The sequence below is a fragment of the Physella acuta genome, unplaced genomic scaffold (genome assembly GCF_028476545.2).
Source record: "Physella acuta isolate Inbredline_101_S28 unplaced genomic scaffold, ASM2847654v3 ptg000830l, whole genome shotgun sequence".
In the NCBI taxonomy this organism is placed as follows: Eukaryota; Metazoa; Mollusca; class Gastropoda; family Physidae; genus Physella; species Physella acuta.
The window spans coordinates 142,501-168,579 of NW_026732348.1; the positions used below are offsets into that span (position 1 = coordinate 142,501).

The 26,079-nt window shown below is 39.1% G+C and overlaps 1 protein-coding gene across 1 annotated transcript in view; it reads left to right on the plus strand.

Moving 5' to 3' along the window:
- LOC131951811 (ATP-dependent DNA helicase Q4-like) overlaps nt 1-26,079 on the plus strand; it is an 83,298-nt gene that overhangs the window by 33,286 nt on the left and 23,933 nt on the right. Inside the window, exon 3 of the mRNA XM_059314212.1 lies at nt 5,371-5,485. Within this exon, the coding sequence (XP_059170195.1) occupies nt 5,371-5,485 (115 nt within the window). The remainder of the gene's footprint in view (nt 1-5,370; nt 5,486-26,079) is intronic.

A 26,079-nucleotide genomic window follows, 5' to 3' on the forward strand; every position in this document is an offset into this window, starting at 1 on the left:
CTTTAGATGGGGTTTTATTGCATGAGCTTGTACTCTTTCAGACATTTTTTTTTCATGGGAAGTGGGGGGGGGACTTTTAAAATGTCCATGGACTGGTTAAAGTATAAATTCGCAATATATATATATATATATATATATATATATATATATATATATATATATATATATATATATATATATATATATATATATATATATATATATATATATATGTATATATATATATATATATCGTAAGGAGGAACTGTGGACGTGCTCCGGGTGAGCTGTATACGTGCTCGGGGGGGGGGGGGAGGGTTGGACGTGCCCCGGGGGAGGTGCCTGAGATCAACTCTGCCTGTACGCACTGATTTGTTTCAGTGGTGTTTGTATGAAGTGCTCACGTTTGTTAACGTAAACACACCCTTACCTCCACATCCCCTCCCCCCCCCCCCCACACACACACACACTTACATCACCCACACACATACACCTAACTTCCACACACCCCCACACATACACACTTCACTTCCTGACACCCTTTCCCACACACATATCTATACTTCCATACCACATTCCCCCCTACACACTACCACTACGTCCACACCGCCTTTCCACACACATCCTTACCACACATACACACACACTACTATCCCACACACCACTACGCCCACACAGCCTTTCCCCCCCCCACACACACACACTCACGCACATCACCTCTTCGGGAAAAGTTCATCTCACATTTTCTCACCGGAGAATATATAAGGAAAAGATTAAATATTTATGGCGTCATGAGTGTATAATAAAAAAAATTAGCAATCTATTTTTTTTTCACGATTGAAATAATGAACGCCGAACCAGATTGCTTATTTGATGCCAGCAATCTCCGTCCATGTGATTGCTCGGAAAGTAATTACACATTTTTAACTAATTTCTTTTTTTTAACTTTGTCTACTTTAAAATATTTTTAACTTACCCTTTTTTTAAAGCATTACGGGTTAAATCCTTGGATAATAATTTTAAAAATTTAACTCATGCATTCCTATATAATTTATGAAAACAACCCCCCCCCCCTTTGTTTCCCCCCTTTAAATCTGTTTTTTATCGATGTATTGAAAATGCAAAGGGACTGGATCTTTTTTTTTTGTTTCATCAATTCAAAAATCAATAAAGTTCAATATCTTTAGCGGTCTGGACGTAAAGCTAAAATTCCTCGGATTTACGTTTCATTCGTCTTGCGCTTTGTATAAAAAAAAATCGTTTCGACAAATATTTTCAGCATTTTTTTTTCCCCGCTTGACGTGTTAGACAAGGGCTTACCTTTTTTTTTGTTCTAAAGTTAATGCGCTGTTGAAATTGCTATGTTTATAAGTAAAGAGAGGTCGAATGATGTTTTTTTTTAGAAAAGTAGACATTTTGCAGTTTTATGTATACGTGTAAAGAGGTCGATGTTTTATGTAGAGATGTTGAGGTTTGTATCTATATATATAATTCTCTTCTGGGAGACGCTAGAAAACAAGCTGTAAGCGCGCCTAGCAGTCCCCTCCCTTCCTCTATACTACTATATAGGCATATCTCTATTATCCCCCCCCATACCCACATGGTCTGGTGAGCTGTGGTTCACGCTATATGTTTACAAGCGTAGAGACGGGTTTAGTGACGGCTATTAGGGGCAGATAATTTAGTTTGAAACTATTTTAAACTTAGGGGAGGTAACTAAGACGAGGCTGCTATCACGAGGAGGGGGGAGGTTGGGGGAAAGGAGGGTTTTAGTTTTTTAAAGCAAATTATCAATTACTGAAAAGTAGAAAAAACAACAAAATAGCGGCGTATGATACGCCGCGTGTCGGCTCGTAAGGTTATATAGTATGAAAGTTTGTGAATGAAAGCTGAAGATTCTGGTATGCAACGATATCTGTCTTGTCAACATTTACGGCTTAACGGCTTAACCTCACTATTTTATGCAGCTGCTTTCTCCAAAACCAAACTCCTGTTGGCATAAAAGGTTATGTAGTTTCTTCTTCTTTCTTCTTTTTCGTTCTTAATTTTTTTTTTTTATGTTAGAAAGGAATTCCCTCCAACACAATTGAGTATTACGGCTCAACTTGTTATGCGCCATTGAGGCCATTGACTCCGATTTCAGCCTGCTTTACTTTTTGGATTTGCTTCCATAGCCTTTGTCCAACCAAGAACAAACTACAAATCAGCAGTTGTTTGCTTTTAGAGTTGTCTCTCCTAGAATAGTTGCTGTCCCCAGCTATCGAGCCTCCTCTGCCCAGGGATTAAAACTCAATAGTTTTCTAGCTAGATAGGTTATGAATGTAAGCTTGAGATTCTGGTATGCAACGATATCTCTTTTATTAACATTTGAGCTCAACCCCCATTATAATTATTTTATGGGCTGCTTTCTCCAAACCTAATTCATGTCACCATCATTGTATTTGCCCGTTCGTGCTCAAGATTGAAACATGGGGCAGATGAAGTAGAATTCACCTGTTTCAGAGACCTCGGCATATGAAGTGATAGTATGGTCAACACTGTGCCCAACCGCCTTTATTTTACCTAACGTGAGTTGGGTGCCTATCAGGGCAGTGTGGACTTAGATATTCTCCTCCTATTAAGAACAATTACCACTTTAAAAATAGGTAAGAAATTATCCCCAAGAAAATGAGAGTAATCTATCAAAAACTAATGAAATTACCTTCTTTGAAAATGAGCCGACCGACACTGAGTCAGTCTTCTAATAAAATACTTAAAAAAAACTTTTTAAAAAACCACGTTTTTCTTGTGGACTAAAAGGTAGAAAATAAAATTTTCTTTTGTGCTTCCTCGAGCTGTGCAGGTTCTTGTGATGACTGACAAAAAACGTGGGTACGTTCACCATCAAATTTCCCGACCCATCTGCCCGACCTACGTTTTTTGTCAGTCATCACAAGAACCTGCACAGCTCGAGGAAGCACAAAAGAAAATTTTATTTTCTACCTTTTAGTCCACAAGAAAAACGTGGTTTTTTAAAAAGTTTTTTTAAGTATTTTATTTTCTTCTTTTTAGTCCGTTGCTACACATGAAAAACGTGGTTTTTAAAAAAGTGTTTATAAATACACGGACTAAAAACTTGAGCGACCAGGATTCGAACCTGGGTTGTCGCGGCCACAACGCGAAGTACTAACCACTATACGATCACGGCCAGCGCGCTCACATCGATTGGGGGCCGAAGTAACTGGGTCAATAGGCCTCCAGTCTTGTCGGTATCTTTAGAAATCATGTCCTCAATTTTATGGTCCTTGGGGCGTAATTAAATTAAGCTAATTACGGTCACTAATTGCTAGTTTTTATGATTGCATCTGAAATTGTTAGGCGAAAGTAGCATGCATGCCAAATTTCAGGTCTATAGAGCAATCAGAAGTGGGCTAATTTTCGATGTCAATTTTAACAACAAACATCCAAACAAACAAACAAACGCGAAGCTGAGTTAAGAAAAACGTGTTAAAAGAGAAGTTAAGCCGAATTTTTTTAACGGTGTGGCGTTGTGTCTGTTATGAGCCGTTCTTTCTTTATAAATAAGCCGCTTTGTCCTTAAATAAATCAGCTGTTCTTCCCTTAATAAATGAGCTGTTCTTCAAAAATTACTAAATTAATCAGCCGTACTCCCCTAAATAAATGCGCCATTTTCCACTAAATAAATGCATCGTATTCCACTAAATAAATTCGTCGTATTCCACTAAATAAATGCGACGTACTCCCCTAAAAAAATGCGCCGTACTCCCGCTAAATAAATGAACCGTACTCACCTAAATAAATGCGCCATCCTCCCCCTAAATAAATGCGCCGTACTTCCCTAAATAAATGCGCCGTACTCCCCTAAATAAATGCGCCGTACTCCCCTAAATAAATGCGCCGTATTTCCCTAAATAAATGCGCTGTACTCCCCTAAATAAATGCGCCGTACTCCCCTAAATAAATGCGCCGCACTCCCCTAAATAAATGAGCCGTATTTCCCTAAATAAATGCGCCGTACTCCCCTAAATAAATGCGCCGTACTCCCCTAAATAAATGCGCCGTATTTCCCTAAATAAATGCGCCGTACTCCCCTAAATAAATGCGCCGTACTCCCCTAAATAAATGCGACGTACTCCCCTAAATAAATGCGCCATACTCCCCCTAAATAAATGCGACGTACTCCCCTAAATAAATGCGACGTACTCCCCTAAATAAATGCGACGTACTCCCCTAAATAAATGCGCCGTATTTCCCTAAATAAATGCGCTGTACTCCCCTAAATAAATGCGCTGTACTCCCCTAAATAATTGCGCCAACAAAGTGCACTCCCTGTTGACGCCCCCAATCTAACGAGACCAGATTTTTTTGGTCACCTCAATCTTTGACGTCACGGCCCCCCGCGTGAGAAATTGCCCGGACATCGATTTGGGAGCACCCTGTGTCACCCGACCCGACCTTCTCGGAGAGACGCCTTGACTGATGAGATGACACACTGCACTGTTGTCGGTGTGTGGGGGGGGGGAGTTGATTCCCCACCCACCTTAAAGTGCTGGGAGTCAATACGCTATAGATTTGGTGCTTTAGTACTCTATGATAAAGTGTATCTAGATACGTCATGTTGGGTATCCGATGAAGTAGCGACCCATCATTATATGGGTATCTGATAGTAGCGGTCTATCATTGTAGCAGATAAATGTTTTAATGAGTCTCTTGACAGCTGGTTAAAAGACGATTTTTTGAAGACTTAAATCTGGCTGACAAATCCTTCTTAAATGTATGTGTGTGGTGAATATTTTTACTTGACTGATGAATACTTTTATTTGGTTGGTGAATACTTTTATTTATCTGATGATTACTTTCATTTGGTTGATGAATACTTTTATTTGGTTGATGAATACTTTTATTTGGTTGATGAATACTTTTACTTGGTTGATGAATACTTTTATTTATCTGATGATTACTTTTATTTGGAAGATGAATACCTTTATTTGGCTGATGAATATTTCATTTCGGTTGATGAATACTTCCATTTGTTTGATAAATACTTTTATTTGAGTGATGAATAATAATAATAATAATAGTGTTGGAAGGGATCCCCTTCTACACAATTAGGCATACGTGTCAACTGGTTATGCGCCGTTGAGGCCTTGGAATAGCTTCCATAGCCTTTGTTCAACCAAGAACAAACTACAAGGCAGCAGTTTGATTTTGGAGTTATCTCTCCTAGAAGAGTGGCTGTCCCCAGCTAACGAGCCTCATCTGACCGAGGGTTCGAACTCGAGACTTTTCGGTTTAGCATCTTAACCACTAATTTTCAAGTTGCTTTTTTTTTTTCGCCAATATTTTACTACATTGTAGATGTGTATAATTTTTCTTGTTTTTTTTCTACAGATGAAGGAAACAACTAGTGAGGAGGGTACGGGCAGGGGACAGTCTGTGTGTGGGGGTCATGAGAGGGCGTTGTCTATACAAGATACTGTGCAGTCCCTGGACCTACGGGAAGAAAGTAAGTCTGGACGGAAGAAAAAATACGTGCAGTAGAAAGTAAGATTCACCGGAAGAAATTGGGTTTGACCGGAAGAAAGTAAGTTCGGCCGGTAGAAAGCATGTTTATCCGGAAGAATTTTTGTTCATTCGGATGAAACGTACACATAAACATTATAAAAGCTAACACCCCCCCCCCCCCACACACACACACACACACCACCACCACCACCCTAGACCCGTCGATGCCTTGAGAATACTAGGCTAAACTCACATTTTATTTTATCGAATGTCTCGCTGTCGATTGGTAGATTTATCCGGAAACATACATACATACATGCATACATACATTCAACATAACACAACATGCATAAATACATACCTACATACATACCTACATACATACATACATACATACATACATACATACATACATACATACATACATACATACATACATACATACATACATACATACATACATACATGCATACATACATACATACATGCATACATAGACAGACAGACAGACAGATAGACAGATAGATAGATAGATAGATATAGAGAGAGAGAGATAGATAGATAGATAGATAGATAGATAGATAGATAGATAGATAGATAGATAGATAGATAGATAGATAGATAGATAGATAGATAGATAGATAGATAGATAGATAGATAGATAGATAGATAGATAGATAGATAGATAGATAGATAGATAGATAGATAGATAGATAGATAGATAGATAGATAGATAGATAGATAGATAGATAGATAGATAGATAGATAGATAGATAGATAGATAGATAGATAGATAGATAGATAGATAGATTAGATAGATAGATAGACAGATAGACAGACAGACAGACAGACAGATAGCTTCCCTCCTCTACCCCCTGAGATCACGGCACGGATGACGTCATCACGAGTTTATGTAAATGACGAATGTACATTTGTCGACGTGGGCGCAGACGACAAGATAAACACAGCGCGCGGCAACCTTGGCCTTGACCCCCTTGCTGACCCCACTCCTGCTGATCGTTTCCTTGAATTTCCCCACCCTCCCTTGGGTTATTTTTTGTATTTAGACCGTATGCAAATGTGGGTAATGCTTCCGGGTTAAGCTCAGGGACCCCCGCCATTTTTCTACCAGAAAAACGTTTCTATTTTAACACAAACTGTGTTTATATCCTCGACGGCAACTGACGGATCGTAGTGCATTTGCCGGGGTGTTGAATATTTTAAGCTCACACTTTTCCGAGGGTACAATTTTAATAGAAACAGTAGCGAGGGGGGGGGGGGGGCGGGGGGACAATATGTCCCCGGGCGCCGACCTTAGGGGGCGCCAAAATGGGTTGTAAATATAAATTGAAAGGTTGAGGGGGGTGCAAATCGAAAGTTTGAGGGGGGGGTGCAAATGGAAATCTCGAGGGGGGGTGCAAATGGAAATCTCGAGGGGGGGTGCAAATGGAAATCTCGAGGGGGGGTGCAAATCGAAAAGTTTGTCCCCTGTCGCCGGGAAGGGTCGCTACGCCTCTGAATAGAAATTCAGCGAGGTTGTTTTTTTTTTTTAACTAATGTGTCGCTGTTTCGTTATTTTTGCTCCCGGTATCATTATAATTCCTGTGGATCCCTTTCCCAGCCAGTGATTCTTCCAGACCTTTTGAGATTTTCGGAGGAGGGAGAGAGAGATACTAAAATTTCCAGGGGGCGGACTAAAAATTCCGGGGGAGGGCACAGTTAAAAGTATATATTTTCTATATAAATTCCATTTTGTTCGGGGTGGGGGGGGAGCAGTTGACTCTTTTTCGGGGGAGAAGGGGAGGGGGGGGGGGGAGAAATAATTGAAAGAAACACTGTTCCGAGCACCACAGGGACGCAACATTTCCATGTTACTTAGTGTTGGGCTATAATCACCCAAGCTCGGTCCGTAAAATTCCAACTGATTGTGCTACACTGACAAGTTTATTTCGGCCTACCTACTTTCCTCTTTTCCTTAGGGTTTTCCAATGTAATGTTTGTCCGTGGAAGTTTTTTTGTTGGTTTGCGTAAGGTGTGTCCAATTTATACTCAATAGGTTTGTTTGGTGTGTGTGTTTTTTTTTTGTTTTGGTTTTTTTGGAATAGTTCGTGTGCTAATTTGGTTTCCGGTGTGCGTGGCAATTTCGTAGATGACATTTGTTTGTTGGTATTTATTTGTTGTTGTTGTTTTATTGTTTGTTTGTTTTTAATAGGGCTTGTAAGTAGGTCACCACACAGTTCTACGGCTCAATAAAACCTGCATGAGCCGTAGAGCTGGTTGGTGACCTACTTACCAGCCCTATTATTATTTTATTTTTTTCCGAATAGTAATTTTGCTTAGCCTTTGGTAGATTTGTTGGCTCGCATAGATCCCGAAGGCTTTCGCTTACACATCATAATCTCTACTAGAAATACATCTTCGTTCCCAAGCACTTGTTAGTACAATGCGTTTACTGCTTTTTGTTTTACGGGGTAAGGTTGCTAGCACTACACCCAATCTTCTTCGCTCTACATCCGGGCTTTAGACAAACAAGATGGCCCCCGAAGGTTGATCAATGCGAAGATGAATCGCCCTTGAGTTCTATTTCTAAACCTGGTGTCTTGAGTATATTTCAAATACTAGTATAATTTTAGCTGTCATTTTTGTAATTTCCGCAATAAAGACTAGTTTACAATACAGCCATAGTTTCGGTTAGGAACCGGAAATTCGACCAGTAGATTATAGTCTCTAAAGTTTCCGTCCCCAGAGCAAGGTCGAGGTAGTCGAAATGGCGGTCAGAGAATCAGAATGGTGCTACATGTTAGCTATGGGGGGGGGGGGGTCACTAGGTCACGCCGTGGAATTGTCAAAAAGTGATCTGTCACGTTAAATTATTGAGTAAGTGAGTAGAGAAAGTGGGGGGTCGTGTGGGTGGTGCTTGAAATCGAATGTGCAGACTGTGGTCCAGTTGGTGGTCTAGTTGGTGGTCTGGTTGGTGGTCCAGTTGGTGGTCCAATTGTTGGTCTAGTTGGTGGTCTAGTTGTAGGTCTAGTTGGTGGTCCAGATGGTGGTCTAGTTGGTGGTCCAGTTGGTGGATGGTGGAGCTCTCTCTCGCTCTCTCTCTCTCTTTATCTATCTATCTATCTCTCTCTCTCTCTCTCTGCCTCACTTAATATATCTCCCCTTGAGCGAAATGCCACAATAATCTTGAAGTCTTGATATGTTGTATGTTGTGTTCACGAAATACCTAGTACTTTTGATTCTACTGTGGTATGGATGTGGTCAGGTAGTAGAGCGCACAACTTCTACCTTGATAGTCCCGTGTACGGTTCCCGGATACGTGGGAGGACGGGGTCACTAGCTGGGGACAGCAACCCTTCGAGATAACACAGGACTTTACGTTCGATTTAAAGTACTAAAACACATTGTACTGATGATGTTGAAGTACTGAAACACATTGTACTGATGATGTTGATGTACTAAAACACATTGTACTGATGATGTTGAAGTACTGAAACACATTGTACTGATGATGTTGAAGTACTGAAACACATTGCACTGATGATGTTGAAGTACTGAAACACATTGTACTGATGATGTTGAAGTACTGAAACACATTGTACTGATGATGTTGATGTACTGAAACACATTGTACTGATGATGTTGAAGTACTGAAACACATTGTACTGATGATGTTGAAGTACTGAAACACATTGTACTGATGATGTTGAAGTACTGAAACACATTGTACTGATGATGTTGAAGTACTGAAACACATTGCACTGATGATGTTGAAGTACTAAAACACATTGTACTGATGATGTTGATGTACTGAAACACATTGTACTGATGATGTTGATGTACTGAAACACATTGTACTGATGATGTTAAAGTACTAAAACACATTGTACTGATGATGTTGATGTACTGAAACACAATCTACTGATGATGTTGAAGTACTGAAACACAATCTACTGATGATGTTGAAGTACTAAAACACATTGTACTGATGATGTTGATGTACTGAAACACAATCTACTGATGATGTTGAAGTACTGAAACACAATCTACTGATGATGTTGAAGTACTAAAACACATTGTACTGATGATGTTGATGTACTGAAACACAATCTACTGATGATGTTGAAGTACTGAAACACAATCTACTGATGATGTTGAAGTACTAAAACACATTGTACTGATGATGTTGAAGTACTGAAACACAATGCACTGATGATGTTGAAGTACTAAAACACATTGTACTGATGCTGTTGATGTACTGAAACACATTGTACTGATGATGTTGAAGTACTGAAACACATTGTACTGATGATGTTGAAGTACTGAAACACATTGCACTGATGATGTTGAAGTACTGAAACACATTGTACTGATGATGTTGATGTACTGAAACACATTGTACTGATGATGTTGAAGTACTGAAACACATTGTACTGATGATGTTGAAGTACTGAAACACATTGTACTGATGATGTTGAAGTACTGAAACACATTGTACTGATGATGTTGAAGTACTGAAACACATTGTACTGATGATGTTGAAGTACTGAAACACATTGTACTGATGATGTTGAAGTCTGAAACACATTGTACTGATGATGTTTTAGTACCTAAACACATTGTACTGATGATGTTGAAGTACTGAAACACATTGTACTGATGATGTTGAAGTACTGAAACACAATGCACTGATGATGTTGAAGTCTGAAACACATTGTACTGATGATGTTGATGTACTGAAACACATTGTACTGATGATGTTGATGTACTGAAACACATTGTACTGATGATGTTGATGTACTGAAACACATTGTACTGATGATGTTGATGTACTGAAACACATTGTACTGATGATGTTGATGTACTGAAACACATTGTACTGATGATGTTGATGTACTGAAACACATTGTACTGATGATGTTGATTTACTAAAACACATTGTACTGATGATGTTGAAGTACTTAAACACAATGTACTGATGATGTTAAAGTACTACTAAAACACAATGTTCTGATGTTTTAGTACTAAAACACAATGTACTGATGATGTTGATGTACTAAAACACATTGTACTGATGATGTTGATGTACTTAAACACAATGTACTGATGATGTTGAAGTACTTAAACACATTGTACTGATGATGTTGATGTACTTAAACACAATCTACTGATGATGTTAGAGTACTACTAAAACACAATGTTCTGATGTTTTAGTACTAAAACACAATGTACTGATGATGTTGAAGTACTAAAACACAAGGTACTGATGATGTTGAAGTACTAAAACACACTGTACTGATGATGTTGGTGTACTAAAACACAATGTACTGATGATGTTGGTGTACTAAAACACAATCTACTGATGATGTTGATGTACTAAAACACAATGTACTGATGATGTTGATGTACTAAAACACAATGTACTGATGATGTTGATGTACTAAAGCACAATCTACTGATGATGTTGAAGTACTAAAACACTGCACTTATGTTGTACCAAACCAATCCATACATCCTACAAAACACTTGACCCGGGGGTCTGTGGGTCGACCGGCCGGTCCGTCCTTGCCCGTTTGTCTCACTTAAAGATGACAGGCCGGCTAATGAGTTTGTTTTTCTGGCTAATGACTTGTGATGTACCCCCACCCCCACACTTTAGTCCTGTATAATCTCGCGGTCCGCTCTTGTCAAAGTTTGTTCGAAATTGGCCATGTTTGAACTCGGCGGTTTTTTTTTTATAGTTGATGCCGGATATGTTTTGTTTTGTTTGGTTTTTTTTGTGTATTTGTTATATTTTTTTTTTATTTTTTGAGATGGCATGGTATTTCAGTTGGCGAATTATGATCTTTAATTATTTAACAATCTCAGAAAGTATCTTGTTTGAATTTGGCTTTCCCATTAGGTCACTAGTTTTCTCGTTGGTACCGTATTTTTTATGTTGACGATGTCGCTGGATTCCTAAAGTAAATCTGTTTGTTTTTTTTTATTTTTTTATTTATTCATTTTTTGTTGTTTGTTGTTTTTTTTTTTTTTTTTTTTTTTTTTGGTGTTTTTTTTTTTCGAAAACATGTATTTTTTTATACAGATACTTAAAACGAGCCAAATGAATACTTTTTTTTATTAACCCTACTTCATTTTTTTTCGTGGTGAGTTACTGTTTTTATGCGTAAAAAATATTCAAGGTATAACAGTCTTTCCACCATAGAAAAATGATATGTAGTTTTAATCACGTAAACTCTACGGTGACCGGAAAGATGCGCAAGAGAAAACTGCGCACAAAAAAAGTGCGCAAGGGCATTTTTGTATTCTTAAGTCGAGCTTTTATAGACATTAACAAAGAGTGACTACATGTAAATTGTAACATAATAAAACATATTTCAACGGAATATGACAAAATTAAAGTGTAATCGTATAATTAGTTTGTATTTGCGCATATTTTCTGTATACGCAATTTTCCTTTGCGTAGTTTTGCGATTGCGCATTTTTCTGGGAGCCTAACTCTACTTTTCCTGGTGTACGTGATACTTTTAACGTTTAAAGTACTGTGTTGGTACATCATTGCCCATAAAGCATGAGTTTATTTTGCCGCAGCAAATTACTAAAAATTGTTCCAATGTCTTTACCTAAATCAGATAGACGTCCTTTACGAATTGGCATTGGGACGTTCTATAGACTGAAGAAAGGAATCGAACCGGAAATGTTTGGGTTATTAATCGCTCGCTCCAACCCTGGACCACCAAACTCCACTTGATCTTCTAATAACCAAAACATCGGTCCTTTGATATGTTTCTTCTGGTATCCCTTGTAGCAGTCAAAAATCGGCCAGCTGTTCTTAATCTAACCACCCTGTTACAAACATCCAACAAAGCGTTTCAAAATATATTTAATAAACCAAGTACGGCGCCACACTATTCACCAGATATCTCAATGTTGGCGCTGGTGATATTTTCACCGCGTACTATTACACACACTATTTGATTAGCTGTCGGGATATTTTTTCTTCCTGCCAACTCCTAACCCACTTCCCACCTCCGCCCTCCACTTATCCCACCCTCTTAGCTGCCATTCCCCTGTCAGCTATAAATGTGGGAATCTCCTTAGAGAAAGACAGCTCCGTTACACTATTGACCGACTTAGACGTAAAACGTCCCTTTTTTAGTTTCTGATACTGTTGATGCTCCGTTTGTTGTTATTTTGTTGTTTTGGTTTTTTAACCATCTTTCATTTTTATATTTGGGTTCTGGCTCAGAGTTCTAATAGTTCCCACCCCCCCCCCCCTGCTACTTTCCAAATCAAAAAACCTTTATCACAGCCTTACCCCCCCCCCCCCCTTTATACCCCGCCCCCCCCCCCCCCCCCCCACCCTACTCCCTGTGGCTCATATCCAACCGAGAAAACAAGAACCTTTTTTTTTCTTTGTGGGTCTTCCCGAAGCTACTGGGTCTTGTTGTGATTGGCACCTTATCCACGGCCTGCTGCCTCGCCAAGGGCAGATAATAATGGAATAGATGGTGGTAATTTAGTGCTCTTTTGTGGCTAAGGGGCATAACTGACAGCATCTAATGCAATTGAGGGATTTCTGTTTCTATTTATACGCATATAGATTTATTTATTTATATCAGTGTGTTATATATATGGGGCATATATATATATATATATATATATATTTATTTATTTATTTATATTAACATACAACATACATACCATACAAACACATACATACATACACACATATATACACACACATATATATATATATATATATATATATATATATATATATATATATATATATATATATATTACTTAATTTTATATATATATATATATATATATATATATATAACTTAATTTTATATATATATATATATATATATATATATATATATATATATATATATATATATATATATATATATATATATATATATGTATGTATTTATTTATTTTTATTTATATATAGAGAGAGATATATCATCATCATCATCATTCCTTTGTGGCCCCTGTGGAGCAAAGGGCTGCAACCATACATCTCCAGTGGAGAGATATATAGATATAGATATATATAATATAGGGCTCTTAATCTAAACGTTCTATAGTTCCTGCCTAATTAAGTACTACTACTTACAGCGTTTGAACACAACCTTATCGTTATATCTATATATATAATTCTCTTCTTCGAGCCGTTAGAAAACAAGCTGCAAACGCTCTCCCTACCTCCCCACCCCTACATGGTTTTAGTGAGCTGTGTTCACTCTAAATGTTTACAAGCAGAGCCAACGATTTTAAACGTAGGGGGGGGAGGAGGGGGGGAGGGAAGGAAGGGGGGGGGGGTATCTATATATATAATTCTCCTCTTCGAGCCGTTAGAAAACAAGCTGCAAACGCTCTCCCTACCTCCCCACCACTACATGGTTTTAGTGAGCTGTGTTCACTCTAAATGTGTTCACTCTAAATGTTTACAAGCAGAGCCAACGATTTTAAACGTGGGGGGGGGGAGGGAAGGAAGGGGGGGGGGGGGGTTATGGTCCTTAACGAGCTACTTATAGTGTTTTAAAGAAATATTTTCAGTGTCAGCGTTGGTACTGTCGAATTCACAAATTATGAATTATTGAAAATTAGAAACAACTAAATAGCGGCGTATGTTATGCCGCGGGCCGGCTCGTAAGTTTTATTTCAGCAAGAAACTCTACGGCCGGTCACATAACCAACATATTGTGCTGCGAGACACCTAGAGCTTACAACTAACACACTGTTTGATAGGCAGGCTACTACAGAACACGCCCAAACTATTGTTTGCCTTATTTCATACATCCGTAAAAATGTTAAGTCTAAGTACCAGCATGAATTTTTTTTTTCATATATAATTACGAAACCCAAAAACAGTAGAAGTAATCTTATTTCAGTTTTTTTTTTTTTAATATCCGATGTCTAGCCCAATTTTTAAATCTTTTTTTTAAATGATTACGTGTTAGAATCCCTATTAAAAATCTGAAAATTTTATTTTAAAAACTTATTTGATTAGTGTCATTGTGATTTTTTAAAATCTTGTTTCCTGTTATGTTTTTTAAACCCTTCATCACTACTAAGCTCCAATCAACAATCTTAAGCTCCTCACTACACTACAGCAACCCTCAATACCTCCAGTGCCCCCAGCGCCCCTCAATATCACCAGCACCCCTCAATATGTCCAACGCCCCTCAGTACCCCAGCGCCCCTCAATACCCCCAGCACCCCTCAATACCTCCAACGCCCACTCAATACCCCCAGCACCCCTCAATACCTCCAACGCCCACTTAATACCCCATGCGCCCCTCAATACCCCCAGTCCCCTCAATACTCCAAGTCCCCTCAAAACCCCCAGTAACACTCAATACCGCCAACGCCCCCTTAATACATTCAGCGCCCCTCAACACCCACAGCGCCTCTGAATTCACAGGTCGATGTCGGTTTCACCATTCCAATTCACCCACCCTCTTATTCGAGATCCGCCCCTGAAGACCCAACCTTATAAACATGCTTTCTTTAATAAAAGCTTTGGTCTCTCATGAGATCTTTTACACATTTTAGCTTATGATTATAAAGGATTTTTTTCATCCTAGTCTTATCTTCCTAATCTCTCAAGTTGAAGCAGATACACTTATCCCAGGTAAATCATGTGTCAACACTGACACAATAAACTACCTTTGTATTGGTAAGCTCACCTGTCTGCTGTCTTTGATGCTTTGTTTTGTAGGGGGGGGGTCGGTATTTTTTTTTCTTTTTTTCTTTTGTGAACAGCTGGATACGTTAAATGTCGGGGGGGGGGGGGGGGGGGAAAGCCGAGGTAACAAATGCTGTGAGTGTTAGGAGTTGCGGCACATTGGCATGTAGATTTTGTTCGAGAGGGGGGTGAGATGCTTTGTAGTGTCTACAATGTGCTGATTTGTGTTAATCTAAACTTGAAGCGTTGTTGTACTTAGCAACAAGACCACCCATCCTTCTGCTTCGGTGTGTATTTAGTTCGATCTTCAATCTATCAATCAATCGTCTTTGAGATATTTTTTTGGGGGGTCGTTGGGGCACTACAGTAGATTCATGATACAATGCTCTGTATTATTGTTTTATATTCAACAAGTAGACCACCCACTTGTCAGCATCGGTGGATATTTAGTTCCATCTTGTGTTCAACAGGTTACCGTTACCCACCTATCTTATCCATAGTGTATTTTGCTCGATCTGGTATTCATTAAACTTTTTTACTTGACTTCATTTAAGTTAATAAATGAATGTAGAGACAATTTATATATATATATATATATATATATATATATATATATATATATATATATATATATATATATATATATATATATATAAGTATTCGTTTTCTGACAAGGTTTTTGATTGCCGAGGGCATTTTTGAGGACTAGAGCAAATATTTATAGTGTGACTATTTGGCGAAAATGACAAATTTAATTATTAAGTTCTTTCGTGGGATTTTATTTTACCTCCTCCTCCTTCTTCCATACCCCCCTCCCCCCGCATTTTCTGATGCCGTGAACTATTTATATTTTTTTCATTTCTTTTTAACCCCCCCCCCCCTCCCCCTGCCTCCATATAATCTGGAATTCCCAAGATTACCATCACCACCGTATAAGAACCGCTGATCTAACCAGTACCCTAAATGTTTTTAACTTCCTTAAAGTACTTACTAATTGTATTAAAACATTGCTTGACCGGCTATTATTTTCTTACAATCCCAGCTCTAATTCAGTTAGCGGTCCCGTTAATTCAAACGTCCTCTTATTCTAGACACAACCATTTTTAGCGCAATTTCCATTCTGGGGAATTGCGTTTATTAACTCGTCATTTCTGGGAATGGATGGATGAATGTATGGATGTATGAATGAATGTATGGATGAATGTGTGTCCGGGCTTTAAGTCGTATCTCCTCCTCAACGAAGCAATATCGATGACTAGTTCCAAAAGCAATTATGTTAAGCAAGTTACGAGGATGAACATAGGCCATAAAAATTACGGGTTTCTTTCATGGATTTCCCAGAAAAGCCAAAAAACCTCGAAAAAAAGCAGTTTTTGGCCCATATCTCGGCAACCAGACCACTAAGCGACTTGAAACATGTACCAATCGATTCCTGCTATAATTTAGAACAATATTGCCGAAGAAAGTTTTCAAAAATATCCTTTCGTTCGGTCACAAAAAAAATTTTGAATTAATTAAAATTTGGACCGAATTAGTAGGCATTTTTTCCAACCACACCACACGCGTCATCACGTTCAATAGCTGCGCCATCGCGTTCCATGGCTGCGCCATCACGTTCAGTAGGCGCGCAATGGTTTTTAGTCATGTAACTCTATTGTAAATAAAACATGTAAAATACTGAAAAAAATTGATAAAAAAACGTTTTGATAACTAACCAATGGTTTTACTAACCCTGCTCTTGATTTACGCTACGACAGAGCTATTTTTAGATAACATAAGGAAATTGCGCTAAAATTGTCACTAGACTTTTTAATTACCTTGTTTTCCTTTCAACACGTCGTAGTTGATGGGGCATCTTTCTGGGCATCATTTCCTTATCTTTCTTTTTCATATTTCGCGTTTTTTTTTCTCTACCTCTTTTTTCCCTCCTTTTTCCCCTCCTCTTTTTGCCCTCCTTTTCTCCCCTCTTTTTCTCCTCGTCCCTCCGGCACTCCAGCCTCCCCGTGGTCGTTTAACCTTTTTTTTACCTCCCATTTTCTTTGCGGCCTTATCCTAATTGTTGCTCTTGTTTTTCTTTCTTTATCGTCGTATCATTTTATAATCTCCTAACCTCTGACATTAACCCCATTTTTTTTTATCCTCATAGTGTTCGTCTTTTTGTTTTTAAGAAATTGTGCCAGTATTTTTTAGTTTGACATAATGGGACCTTCTTAGTTTAACCCTACTAATGGAATATTATTTGTTAAACTTCATGGATCTAGATTCTAAATCTAACTAAACATAATGGAATGAAAATTCTTAGCTAAACCTCGTGTAATAGTATTAGTTAAATTGTAAGCAAGATCCTTAGTCAAATTTAATGCAACATCTTTACCTATTGCACCCACCCACAGCCACATTTATACTGTCAACAAAATATGCGTCTACGCCCCTGGGCCCTCACCCTGTCATCAAGATGTGTACCTACGCCCCTGGGCACCCACCCTATCACCAATATGTGTACCTACGCCCATGGGCACTCACCCTATCACCAAGATGTGTACCTACGCCCCTGGGCCCCCACTCTATCACCAAGCCTAGGGCCCCCACCCTATCACCAAGATATGTACAACGTCACTGGGCCCCCACCCTATCACAAGCCCCAGGGGCCCCACCCTATGACAAGCCCCAGGGTCCCCACCCTATCACCAAGATGTGTACCTACGCCCCTGGGCCCCCACTCTATCACCAAGATGTGTACCTACGCCCCAGGCCCCCACCCTATCACAAGCCTAGGGCCCCCACCCTATCACCAAGATATGTACAACGTCACTGGACCCCACCCTATCACAAGCCCCAGGGCCCCCACCCTATCACAAGCCCCAGGGTCCCCACCCTATCACCAAGATGTGTACCTACGCCCCAGGGCCCCACTCTATCACAAGCCCAGGGCCCCCACCCTATCACCAAGATGTGTACCTACGGCCCAGGGCCCCCACCCTATCACAAGCCCCAGGGCCCCCCACCCTATCACTGCCGTGGCCCCCACCCTATCACCAAGATGTGTACAACGCCCCTAGGCCATCTCAATTAAAAACAGGGAGCCCTTAACAGCGCTCGTGGTTCAGGAAACACCATCCCATTATCCGTCCTTTCCACTGGCCATGTCGAATGTCCAGTTTTCTTTCTCCGCCCCCCCCCCCCCCTATAATTATTTGACCTCATTTAACTGGACTGAACATCTTGTCTTGACTGACCCCCAACCCCCCTCACCCCCCCCCCCCCCCCCACACACACACACGGACGGGACGTGCTAAAAGCAAATTTGGTCTCTTGACAGTGTCAGTTTCTGTTGACCTACTTTCTGGTGCCAAAACCCAAATGCGACGGGAATGAAAATAAATAACAGGGTGTGGGTGATTGTAGGTAATGCTATTGTTGTTTTGTTTGTTGTTGTTGTTTTGTGGGAAAGGGTTCATTTCTTTTAGGGACAAACTGCTTAGCTATTCTCACTACATCTCTCCATTAATTAAATTCCTTAATTAACCGTAAACAATACCCCATGGGCCTGAGTCTGTTGTACGCCCCTGAGTCCACCCAGCTCGAATGGGTACCTGACTCACGTTAGGGAAAGTAAAGGCGGCTGGACATAGTACTGACTACACTATACTTTCATATACCAAGGTCTTTGAAACAGATGAACTCTACTTTATCTGCCCCATGTGTCTTTTGGAAGAGATGTTGATGCATCAAAACATTAACAGGATCTGTAGTACGGCCTCCGTTGATTGTAGTGAGGAATAAAAACCATGAAAAATAAAACAGTAGGCTGTTTTTGACCTAAGTTCTTACTTTTAAGTCAGTATATCAACAAATTTAAAACTTTGTGAAATACATAATTCACTAACTTAAGATATGCATTTTCAAACATTTTCCAAGGTGTATATTCAAGTAATTATTTTTCCTTATACTTACTGATTAAAACCAAAATGAACAGAGTTAGAGTTAAGTTTAAGAAATGGTTGGCTGAAAGGTATTGTGCAAATATAGGGAATGAACCATTGAAATGACCTAAACACAGTTATTGGTAGAAGGGGCTATCGCAAGGATAACATTAGAGTCCTTGATATTATTAATTTAACAAAGTATTTTTTTACTCTCCAAGCATGTGTTTTAAAAAAAATGTGCAAGGATCAAAAAGAAATAAAAATGGTCTCAACAACAAAACTACTCATTAATTAACGATAATTACACCGTAATCTCGTCTCCATCGATCATGTAATCCAATTCACTGCACGCGATGCAAGCTAATTCGCGATGTGTGTTGTTGACAGATCGTTAACTTTTTACCGCTGTGTTGACGATAGACCAATAGTTGCCATGTTTACTTTGTTAATGTAGTACAAGTAATGCTTTTGTTTTTGGTTAACTGATATTTTTTTTTAACATTTAACCTTTTTATCTTACTTCTAAACGGTAAGGCTATTATTTAACCTTTTTTTCCTTACTACTAGCTGGGTGATTTAATTAAAAGGTAGGGCAAAGACATACAAATGTAGAGAAGGAGTGTTGAAATAGTTTTAGGCTGAGGACTGGTTTTATCTGTCCTTTGGCGGAAGAACCGGGTCTGTTTTGAGAGTAATTAGAGAAGTCCACAGATTGGAAGGTCGATGGTGAGAGGGAAGGGTTTCTTTCAGGCTCTGACGGGAATTGTATTGGACTCTGGCCCATGTTAGACTCCGACGCCACATTAGACATACAAGACTAACATACCGCATATATTAGACACACACGTCACGCGTACCGCATACATTAGAAACAAACGAGACACAGCATACAGTACACACACACGACACACATACCGCATACAGTAGACTTTACCCTCACACACTTTATCCTCACACTTTACCCTCACAAACTTTACCCTCACACATTTTACCCTCACACATTTTACCCTCACACAATTTACCCTCACACACTTTACCCTCACAGACTTTACCCTCACACACTTTATCCTCACACTTTACACTCACAAACACTACCCTCACACACTTTATCCTCACACTTTACACTCACAAACACTACCCTCACAAACTTCACCCTCACACACTTTACCCTCCCACACTTTTCCCTCACACACTTTACCCTCACACACTTTACCCTCACACACTTTACCCCCACACTTTACACTCACAAACACTACCCTCACAAACTTTACACTCACACACTTTATCCTCACACTTTACACTCACAAACACTACCCTCACAAACTTCACCCTCACACACTTTACCCTCACACACTTTTCCCTCACACACTTTACCCTCACACACTTTACCCTCACACACTTTACCCTCACCCATTACCCTCACACACTTTACCCTCACACACTTTACCCACACACTTTACACTCACAAACTTTACTTTCACACTTTGCCCTCACACACTTTACCCTCACAACTGCCTCGACCTTGACCTTATTTCCATCACGTGACGGTACCAGACGTCCCTGGCCTGGCATCAAACGCCCCCGTCTTTAGTTCAACTCTTGGAACCTTCTCATCTTCATCGCCAACTGACCCTCCCGGATGTCGTTACCTCGTCGGGGGAAAAAATGAATAACTATTTTTAGCTTCAGATACCTAAGTCGACACCTATATCGTTTTACTTCCGTATTTTTTATATTTAAAAAAAAAAAAAATTTTTTAAAAATTAATCACATTTTGTTTTTTTTTTTAAATATTTTTCCCTTTTTTTCATTTTTTTCTGAAGTTTGAGAGAAAATGTGCTTCTGATAATTTTATTTCGAGAAAAACAAATTTCATTTCTAGTAAGGTGCAACATTTGAGGTCGGGTTTCTCATACAATATGTTATAGCTGAAACAATTTCCAGTAAATTCTAACGAAGAGACAATGGATAGAGTGTCACATCCTTCTAGAATCTTCATACCCGGGTTCCGATGATTAAAGCATTTTAAAAATAAAATACTTAAAAAAAACTTTTTAAAAAAACCACGTTTTTCTTGTGGACTAAAAAGTAGAAAATAAAATTTTCTTTTGTGCTTCCTCGAGCTGTACAGGTTCTTGTGATGACTGACAAAAAACGTGGGTACGTTCACCATCAAATTTCCCGACCCATCTGCCCGACCCACGTTTTTTGTCAGTCATCACAAGAACCTGTACAGCTCGAGGAAGCACAAAAGAAAATTTTATTTTCTACTTTTTAGTCCACAAGAAAAACGTGGTTTTTTAAAAAGTTTTTTTTAAGTATTTTATTTTCTCCTTTTTAGTCCGTTGCTACACATGAAAAACGTGGTTTTTAAAAAAGTGTTTATAAATACACGGACTAAAAACTTGAGCGACCAGGATTCGAACCTGGGTTGTCGCGGCCCACAACGCGAAGTACTAACCACTATACGATCACGGCCAGCGCGCTCACATCGATTGGGGCCGAAGTAACTGGGTCAATAGGCCTCCAGTCTTGTCGGTATCTTTAGAAATCATGTCCTCAATTTTATGGTCCTTGGGGCGTAATTAAATTAAGCTAATTACGGTCACTAATTGCTAGTTTTTATGATTGCATCTGAAATTGTTAGGCGAAAGTAGCATGCATGCCAAATTTCAGGTCTCTAGAGCAATCAGAAGTGGGCTAATTTTCGATGTCAATTTTAACAACAAACATCCAAACAAACAAACAAACGCGAAGCTGAGTTAAGAAAAACGTGTTAAATAAATATTTATTGTCATGTTGAGGTTTAATTATTGGGAAAAAAAATTGTGTCTAAAATTCGAAACAGAAATATTTCGTTTCATACTAATTTTTTAACCCGTAGAAATCAACGGTCTAGATATATTGCACAGTGATGTTTTAAAAATAAATGTTGTGGGGATATAATTTAGTAAAACTTGAAGGTCGAAACACTTATCACCAACAGAAGTAGTTTTTAAAAACTGTGTCATTAATCATTAATTAATTAGTAATTAATGTTATTAGACTCTGACAGTAACACTTTGTCATCTTTATAAATTGAATACATTTTGGCGTTTCTAGTCCTCTTTATTCCTCGTGGAGTATACCCTCGACCATTATCTTTCACTGTATCCGCTCCCCGGATGTGGGGTCTACCGTCTCCCAGGACACCCCTACGTCCTTTAAGCCCCCCCCCCCTCGCCTCAAGGTCTGTCTTGGACGCCCTCCTCTTTACCTCCCCTGGGGGTTCTACTCAAGCTCCTGAAGCTGATTTCGTTGTTGGTCATTAAAAATCTCAAACAATTTTATTCTTCTCTCTTAACTTGAGCTATCTTTTTTTTTTTTAAACTTTCTCGGAATATGCCCTGAGGTGGAAAAAAAAATTGCAGCTATGCAAAAATCAAATCGAGATCGAGATTTTTTTTTTTAAATTTTACAAGTCTCGACGTTTTACACTTCCATTTAACAATCGTGACCGTATGTGTATGTCTATATGCGAACACGATATCTTAAAGTACCACTTCACTTAGGTAGATGGAATTTCATATATGAGTATAAGATCCTATACGTAGGTTTCTCTAAGCTTTAGAACGATTTACGAGAAACAAGAATGTGTGAAACGTCGAGATTTGTCACAATCATTGTTTCTATTTTTATTTCGCACGATTGCAATACTTCTTTTGTACTCCTTTTACTTTTACGAGTAAGTAAAAATAAAAATAAAATATCAGATTATTAAATGCGGACTTTCAAAATTACAACCAAGATACGTGGACTGTTAACGGTAAGGTCTCTTTCTTCCTTCCCCCCCCCCCCCTCCCACCCACCCACCCAGGCAGGCATCACCACTCCTACTAACTGGCTTATTAAGACATCGGTTTGATTACCGTGTATCGGTCGCTTCCGTCCGTCGGTCCTTACCAGGCGTATCTTCCACCCCACTGAACGCAAGGTAAACTCTGTCTCCCCCCCCCCCCCCACGGACAGTTCTAGAACTGTTGATATCTACAATCTGCTGATCCGAATCATACGCATCCATTAGTTCACGGTGAACTGAACTACATTTTTTTGTGTCCCCTCAGGAAGTTAAAAATCAAGTCCAAAAAAAAAAAAAATATCTGTTCCCCCAAACTTTCGAGCAATCCATTTATTAATTTTTTTAAAAAATCTGGCGTTAGACAGACAATCATTATCTGGAGGCGATAGATGTTTGATGCGGCGGACACCAGGGGAATCGACGTGAATGGTGTGGGTTGATCGACGTGCTTGAATGTCTCGGCGTGGCTCACAGCTTGAGGGAGGTGTGGTTGGGAATTTACCGCTAATTAACAATTAGATTAATGGAAGTCTGCAATACGCGAGCACAATAATGGGTTCTTTTGAGCCTTCCTTCCCCCCCCCCCCACCCAGATGTTGAGCTTCCCGATATACACCTGACCTAACCTCACCCCCTCCTTCCCCCCATCTCCTGATATATATTTTTCTTTCTGTCATTTATCCATTTCAGACAGATTTTAAATATAAAAAGTATACACGAAGAATCAATTTTATAATATTATTTTCACTGTTTGCAAACAGCTATAAAAATATGTGTAATGACGTTAATTGAATTAACCGCTAATTGGTGATACGTGGGCATATTTTATTTCAAGCTACATAATTATCTCGCATCCGTTTCTTGGGGTTGCTTCAAGGGTCTCCTGACAAAGAAGGGGGGGGGGGAGATAACTCACACTTACCTTACATGGGTGGGATAAAGATTTGGACTCGGAGTTGGGGGGGGGGGGGGGAGAGGGTGGGGTCGGCCTTGCTTTAGTCCGTGCCTTCTTGGTACTTAAAGGGCTTCTCTTTTTTTTTCTTGAACTTCTTGTACCTTGTTGGTAGTCTTGGAAATATAGTATCGGCAGTGGTGCGTTTGGGTCGCTTGCTTAAATATTCTGGGATTTTATAAATACACATTTATCTGTGGTGACGGGGTGCACTTGAAATTTCCGGGGGGGGGGGGAGGAGGGTTGGCTCCGACTCAATATACCCCAGCAGACACACACTTATATATTCGGTTGATTATGTGAGTTAAGCCAATACATCCCACATACATATATGGTTGATTATATGAGCTTGGCCAATTCACCCACACACACTTACACATATAGTTATTCTTCTGCTTAGTTCTTAATTTCTTGTTGGAAAGGATCCCCTCCACCACAATTAAGTAGTCGTGTCAACTGGTTATGAGCCATATGGACCGTTGACTCCAATTTCAGCCTGCTTTTCTTTTTTGCATTTGCTTCCATAGCCGTTGTCCAACCAAGAACAAAATACAAGGCAACATAGTTGATTATATAGTTGATTATATTAATTTAGCCAACACACATATGGTGATCCCATGAGTTTAGCCAGTACAAACAGACATACTCTCACACACACATATGGCTGATACTGCTATCCTAGCTTTAAAAACATCAAACCACACATATGGCTGATACAGCTATCCTAGCTTTAAAAACATCAAACCAAACATATGGCTGATACAGCTATCCTAGCTTTAAAAACATCAAACCATACATATGGCTGATACAGCTATCCTAGCTTTAAAAACATCAAACCACACTTATGGCTGATACAGCTATCCTAGCTTTAAAAACATCAAACCACACATATGGCTGATACAGCTATCCTAGCTTTAAAAACATCAAACCACACATATGGCTGATACAGCTATCCTAGCTTTAAAAACATCAAACCACACATATGGCTGATACAGCTATCCTAGCTTTAAAAACATCAAACCACACATATGGCTGATACAGCTATCCTAGCTTTAAAAACATCAAACCACACATATGGCTGATACAGCTATCCTAGCTTTAAAATATCAAACCATACATATGGCTGATACAGCTATCCTAGCTTTAAAAACATCAAACCACACATATGGCTGATACAGCTATCCTAGCTTTAAAAACATCAAACCACACATATGGCTGATACAGCTATCCTAGCTTTAAAAACATCAAACCACACATATGGCTGATACAGCTATCCTAGCTTTAAAAACATCAAACCACACATATGGCTGATACAGCTATCCTAGCTTTAAAAACATCAAACCACACATATGGCTGATACAGCTATCCTAGCTTTAAAAACATCAAACCACACATATGGCTGATACAGCTATCCTAGCTTTAAAAACATCAAACCACACATATGGTTGATACAGCTATCCTAGCTTTAAAAACATCAAACCACACATATGGCTGATACAGCTATCCTAGCTTTAAAAACATCAAACCACACATATGGCTGATACAGCTATCCTAGCTTTAAAAACATCAAACCACACATATGGCTGATACAGTTATCCTAGCTTTAAAAACATCAAACCACACATATGGCTGATACAGCTATCCTAGCTTTAAAAACATCAAACCATACATATGGCTGATACAGCTATCCTAGCTTTAAAAACATCAAACCACACATATGGCTGATACAGCTATCCTAGCTTTAAAAACATCAAACCATACATATGGCTGATACAGCTATCCTAGCTTTAAAAACATCAAACCACACATATGGCTGATACAGCTATCCTAGCTTTAAAAACATCAAACCACACATATGGCTGATACAGCTATCCTAGCTTTAAAAACATCAAACCACACATATGGCTGATACAGCTATCCTAGCTTTAAAAACATCAAACCACACATATGGCTGATACAGCTATCCTAGCTTTAAAAACATCAAACCACACATATGGTTGATACAGCTATCCTAGCTTTAAAAACATCAAACCACACATATGGCTGATACAGCTATCCTAGCTTTAAAAACATCAAACCACACATATGGCTGATACAGCTATCCTAGCTTTAAAAACATCAAACCACACATATGGCTGATACAGTTATCCTAGCTTTAAAAACATCAAACCACACA